We start from the raw sequence: 6,148 nt of genomic DNA, 5'->3' as shown, positions 1-6,148 counted from the left end.
ATGCCACAATGTAAGTCGACCAGAAAAATCCTGATGGGCTTAAAAAGGGATCTGAGCAAGATTTACACTCAAAAGCTGGACTGAATGATATTTTTTAAGAACACGATACCTAAAAATATATGTGAATGTGTTTACAGCTCCAGAAAACCCTCATCTGAAGAAATTTTCTGTGCACATGACTAGTATTTCAGTGCCATGAGTTACAGGAGGGATTTTTCTCTTCCCATCAACCACTTTGGCTTCCAGAAGCATAAGGACAGAGCCTGGGAAATCCTAGTGTGAGTCCGCTGGGAACCCACCCTACATCTTCCTATCGATGCCTCTGTGCAGGGCATGATGTTAACTGCTTCTGAGCTCCTTTGGGGGAATACAAAAATCCTAAAGCAAGAATTAAAACATCAGTAATTCAGGTTGCCAGGGCTTCCCTTTCATACCCCTATTGCTTTTTTGTTATTAGACATAAGATTTATGAGTCAGAAGTGGTGGTGACGCACTGGAACAGATTGTGGATATGGATGCCCCATCCCTGGATGCATTCAAGGCCAGGCTGGATGTGGCTCTGGGCAGCCTGGTCTGATGGCTGGCGACCCTGCACATAGCAGGGGGTTGAAAATAGATGGTCATTGTGGTCCTTTTCAACCCAGGCCATTCTATGATTCTGTGATTCCACAATATGTCCCTATCTGCCCCCAAAAAGCACCTCTCCAAGCAGGGACTGGAAGCTCTCCCCAACCCATGGGGGAAAAAATACTTTAATATTGCTCATATCAGTGCTTTGTCTTGACGAGAAAAAAAAAAAAAAGGTTAGAGATTAAGTGATCCCTCTGGAGGGACAAGGGATCTTCTTGGGCTCTTCACTTTGAGCACAGCCTGTGCATCCTTGAATGCAAGATGCAAGTGTCCAAATAGGGGAAGGGATCTGGGTTTGTTCGCTATCAAGGCCATTGCTCATTCCCTGCTCAGGCTGGACCTTGGCCAGAAGGAACTGAGTTTCTTGCATGAACATTTATGGCCAGGCATTCCTCTAGCTGGTGCAGCTGAGCTTCAGAAACGTGCGGTGCCTGGGACAGCAGAGCCACAGGGAAGGGTCAGCGTGGGTTGAGCCATCAGGACTGCCTAAAGCTGGTTTGTAATGCGGTGCATGGGGAAGAGTCAGAGAAAAGAGCCTGGGCACGAGAATCGGAGTCCAGAACCCACCTGGCCAGGACCATCTGACTTCTCACTGGGTTGTCACCTTGAAGTGCCCCCTAACCTCATGGGGCCAGCTGGAAAGGTGCAGAGCAGCAGAAGGAATCAATAGGAGATGGAGAACTAACTGTAAGGCACAAGGTCAAAACAATACAGGAATGTCTGTGTTGCACTGTTGCCCAGGATTAAAAAATAACAAACAAATCCATTTTTGAACGTATACTACATTTTGGCTTGAGAAGGCTTTTCATTCTTTGTTGAGGGACTCAAAACACACCAAAGCCATTATAATTCTCATAAAACCCCCAACAGGGATATTAACTGAAAAGCGTGCAGTAGAATCAAATGTTTCCATTTTGTGTTTTTCAAAGCACATCCGCCTGTTGGTGCAGGCAGACAAAGTGCTCTGCTAGGAGCCCTCCATCAGGCATGACAAAGATGGATTTTTCACTTTCCGAGGAGGAAATCAGGAAGGAGGATCGATGGGTTGGAGGCCTGGTTTGCCAAGGGTCATGTTTCCAGTACTGGAGCTCTTGTACAACTACTAACCCTTCTGAAAATCAGCATCTTGAAAGGAAGCTAGTTAAAAATTAAAAAGAAAAGAAAACAGTAGAGCAGCGCTTTCTGTGTGCCTGACACCCACATGCTTGTAGCCCCACAACACGTTCTCTAAGAGCCAACAGCCAACTGCAGGGCCCTGTGGTGCCAGTACCTAAAAAAACAGACAAAAAGTAATAATTAGTTGCTCCCCTCGTTATTTCAAAGGGGGGAAATCCTCTCCTGACCCAGCTTGGAACCGAAGGGGCTCAGTCCTAAAAGCATCCCTGACTCCCAGCCGAGCCTTTCCGTGGGCTGTGCCTATTTGCATGCCGATGCCTAATTACTCACCTCAGTCAGCCGCTAACGGGTCTGGTCCCTCCCCGGGGTCTGCCCAGAAGCATCCCAAAGGCTCTGGCTTGTCCTCGTCTCATCCTCTGCTGTTAATTAGGGACACAACTCAGGCACGGGGGGGGGGGTGGAAGCTGCAAAAAAAGCAGTAGTCAGTAAACAGTGATATGCATCACTTTGGAGAGGCTGAGCCCTCCACCAGCCCCCTCCTGCTGAATCATCCCTCTGGAAGGCTCAGCCGCTCTCAGAGAGCTCCAAAGTCCAGCCCAGCCTTTGCAGGCACCTCCAGAACGGCCCCACATGGACCATGGTACTGAAGTGGGCACACCATAGGCTCTAACAGAAATGTCACACATCAAACCATGCACACAGTGCCTCAGCAGTAACGCACACCTCTGACAGATGGGGAATGTGTATTAGATGCTCTTTGCTGCTCTGAGAAACAAAGAACAGCTTTACTGTTTATCAGTGCCAGTAATGATATATAACTTCTTAGATCACCTCTGTTAATGCTTTCAGCTGTATGACCAGGAGCAGCGCATAAACAAGGGGTGCTAAGCCTCTTCCCCCTCCCCCCCCCCCCCCCCCCCCATCCATCCCCCCCAACAAAACCTGCTTATTGTGTCTCCTGCTCATGCTTTGATCTTTTATTTCTCCCCGGTGAATCATTTCACCGATGCCATCCTGAGACACTGATGTCAAAGAGCCGCGGCAGTTGAGCCGCGTGCAGGCAGCAGTAAATTCAAAGTAAGGGGACCGCTTCAGCCCGTCCTTTCCAAGTCTGATCAGTGCGTGTTCTGCTTCCTCTAACCCCCTGCAGGGGGACGTGGAGCTGCCGCCCGGCGGCTGAAGGGGCGGCCCAAGGGCTGTGCTCACGGAGAGGATGCGAAAAGTGAATAGGTGAGTGGGAAAGGTTTGATACGCTGCGGTGCTGAACTGAATGATACTGTTCTGTATGTCAGAGACGAAATACATCACCTCAGCACCAGAGCTGAGTGCATCTAAATACCACCCGTGCCTCTGCACACAGCCAGCTGCTGACACTGCCCCAGCATGAGTGACTGGTGTTGGGCAAGATTGCAACTGCTGTGTTGTAGAACAGTGCTTTTTCAAAAAAAAAAGAATAACTACTTATAAAAGTAACTGCAGTGCTCAAGCCTTTGAAGCATGACCTCACTGGCTGGGATGCTCCAAGCACCGGTTCAGGCTGCAGCACTGGGAGAATCCATTCCCTGCACTGTGAGCACAGCTGCCCTGAACCCATTCCCTTGGCTCAGTGCTGGGCTGGGGCAGCCAGTGCCAACCTCAGCCACTCTCTGACAGCAGTCACTCTTGGTGCATGGACATATTGCAGGTAGCTCTGTCAGGCTCTGTCCCTGATATGTCAGCAGTCTGGGTAGCCCCAGAGGTCTCTAAGCAGGAGAGTTAATGCCACAGGCATTAGTACCGGAGGTCAGGTCGCAGTAAAACACAGAAGGGATGCTGTGCTTCGGGAGCATTCCTGCAGATGGCAATGCAAGGGGCCGGGAGAGCTCCCACTCACACCCTTCCCTCCCTCCACACCACCACCCCAGAGGGAAGAACTGAGCGAGGTACTGCCAGGTGAAGCGAAAAATAAACTTTATTGTGCCCAGAGCGGCGCGACCGCACGGCTCAGGGCCGGGGCCGCTGAGGTCCCGCTCTGCGACCCCGCCGCCTCCGTAGGGCATCGCCCCGGAGCGTGGCACAGCGCAGCCTGGGCTGCCCTTCACCTGAAGGGGCGGCCGCGTCCATCGAGAGCAACTGGAAACCCAGCGCATACCACGTCCCAGTCCTGGCTGAAGGAGCGTCCGGGAGGCTCGCTCAGAACGTCTGTACACTAAGTGCCACCTCCATATTCACAACACAGTAACGTACTGCAATCAGTCGCTTAAGAGTAGTTCCCTCGAGAAACAACCTTCTGCTCCGGCTGTGCACACAGCGGGGAGCTCTCACGAGTGGGGCCAGAGTCCATCCCCCCGTCTGTCCTTCCGTCCGTTCGTCCATCCTCGGTCTGCCCCCCGGTGTCGCTCAGTGCCGCTGGCAAGTGTGCAGGCGGGAGGCGTCGGGACCGCCGCGGTCGCGCTGCGGGCGGCACGCCATGCCCTCGGCGCAGGGGCAGCGCTGGAAGATCTCGAGGCCGTGGGCTCCTTTCCGGCGGTGCCGGGTGCACACCTGCCCCTCGCGCAGCACGGGTTTGCAAATCTTGGACCAGAAGTGGCGGGCGCAGCACAGCCCCGCTGCGCAGTCCGACGACCGCAGGCAGAAGTCGCCCTCCTCACCTGCGGACGGGAGGGAGGTCAGCGCCGAGTTCCGACGGCGCCTTGCGGCCGCGCCGCTCCCCGGGGCCGTACTTACCTTTGGCGTCGGGCGGCCAGGCGGGCGCGGGCGTCCGTCGGGGCAGCGCCTCTGGGCCGGGTTCGTCCAGCTCGGGAACGCCGGGCGGGGGCTCGGGGGGCGTGCAGAGCCCTGCGGGGTGGGGAGGGGGAAGCAGCGCCGTCAGCCCCGCGTGTTCCCCCCCAACTCCCCGCCCAACGCGCGCCCCACGGCCCGGCCGCCCCTCACCGTTGCTGCAGGCCGTGCCCGGGCAGCACATGGCGTCGCGTAGGCAGCGCTTGCGGCGTCTCCGGCACGCGAGGCAGAGCGGGGGGCCGCCGCCGCGGGCCGCCCCTCCGCAGAATTCGTCGGGGCCGCAGTCCTCGTCCTCGGAGCAGGGGAAGGGCTGCGGGCGGGCAGAGGGTCAGCGCCGCTTCCCACCGCCCGGTAACCCTCGGCAGCCCCCGGGCCGCCCCGCTCCTACCTGCCGGGTGGCGGCCGGAGGTGCCTTGTTGCTGCCGTCGAAGGGCGCAGGGGCGGCGGCGGCGGGGGCGGCGCTGGCGGCCGCCCCCACCTTGATGGCGTTGGAGCTGAGGCCGCCGCCGGCCCCCGCCCGCCCCGCGCAGCTCAGGGCCGCCAGCAGCGCCAGCAGAGCCCGCATCGCCCGTTTGTCCTGACCCGTCCGCCCCGTCCCGTCCGTAACTCCGAGCTGCGCTCCCTGCCCCCGAGCAGCACTACCTGCCCGCCGCCGCCTCTTTATACCCGGGGGGCTGCCTCCTGCGCCCGCCCTTCGGGGAGGAGGGATGGGATTTCAAAGGGCCCCGGGGGGCTGTGCCGCTGTTCCCCCCCCCTGAGGGAGGGGATTTCGCAACGGCGGCGGCAGCTCCGCCGCGCTCCCTTCCTGGCGCCAGCGCAGACCCGCAGGAAGGGGCCGCTCAGCACCCCCGGCCCCGCGGAGTTTGGGGGGGCTGGAAGAGAGCCCGCCCCGTCGGAGCCCTCCCGTGCACTCGGCTGACCTCGGCCGGGGGGGCCACGCCGCGGCGGGGGGAGCGGGGCCGGGCCAGGCTGTGCCTTTGATGCGCGGAGATCAAAGGGGCGCGGCTCCCCCCGCCCCTCGCCCTCGGGGCCCCCCGACGGCGCGGCTGCGCCATTGCGCCCCCTGGCGGCCACGACGGGGAACGGCGGCGAGAAGAACTCCGTAGGCCACGCGCGCCCGTAGCGTCGTGCTCCTCCTTTCTTTTTTTTTTTTTTTCTTTTTTTTTTTTTTTTCCCCCTTTTATTTTTTAAATTGAATGTTCTGGGGGAAAATGCAGCCCCAGCTGGGCTCGTGGTGGTGCCGCCTGAGCAGACCCTGGGGGGATCAAGCCCATCACCATCACGTCCCACTGGGCCAAAACCTGGTGTCTGCTGCAGCTGCTAGCAAGCATTACAAGCCATTGCCACACTTACGCTGACCCCAATGCATTCCGCTCAGAAGGAGGGGACCAGCCCTGTGTCCTTGCAAAGTGCCAGCTTTTTGCCTTCCCCTCTCCCATCACTCATCCTGAATGACAGCAGGGACAGAGGCAGCATGACTTGTGAGCCACTCTGGTGTAGGTGTTGATCACAACTGGCATCGGGTCTCTGTGCTCTTCATGCCCTGCTGCTGATCCTAATGGCAGCACATAAAACACCGGGTGTACTGTTCACCCCTGAAGATCAAATGTGCTGTAAAGATGCTTATTGCTCAGTGTGATCA

At 57.5% G+C, this 6,148-nt stretch overlaps 1 protein-coding gene across 1 annotated transcript; it reads right to left on the bottom strand.

The window, feature by feature from the left end:
- Positions 1 to 3,679: 3,679 nt before the first annotated feature.
- DKK1 (dickkopf WNT signaling pathway inhibitor 1) lies at positions 3,680 to 5,132 on the bottom strand. The gene is made up of 4 exons (XM_048945782.1): positions 4,895 to 5,132; positions 4,660 to 4,816; positions 4,453 to 4,563; positions 3,680 to 4,376 (listed from the first exon to the last, which is right to left on the bottom strand). The coding sequence occupies exons 1-4, from the start codon at positions 5,069 to 5,071 to the stop codon at positions 4,126 to 4,128; spliced, it is 696 nt and encodes a 231-aa protein (XP_048801739.1). The 5' UTR covers positions 5,072 to 5,132; the 3' UTR covers positions 3,680 to 4,125.
- Positions 5,133 to 6,148: the final 1,016 nt, after the last annotated feature.

Source organism: Lagopus muta, chromosome 5, assembly GCF_023343835.1.
Source record: "Lagopus muta isolate bLagMut1 chromosome 5, bLagMut1 primary, whole genome shotgun sequence".
NCBI classification, from domain to species: domain Eukaryota; kingdom Metazoa; phylum Chordata; class Aves; order Galliformes; family Phasianidae; genus Lagopus; species Lagopus muta.
Note: the sequence above shows the minus strand (reverse complement) of the source record. Positions and strands in the feature narration are given on the sequence as shown.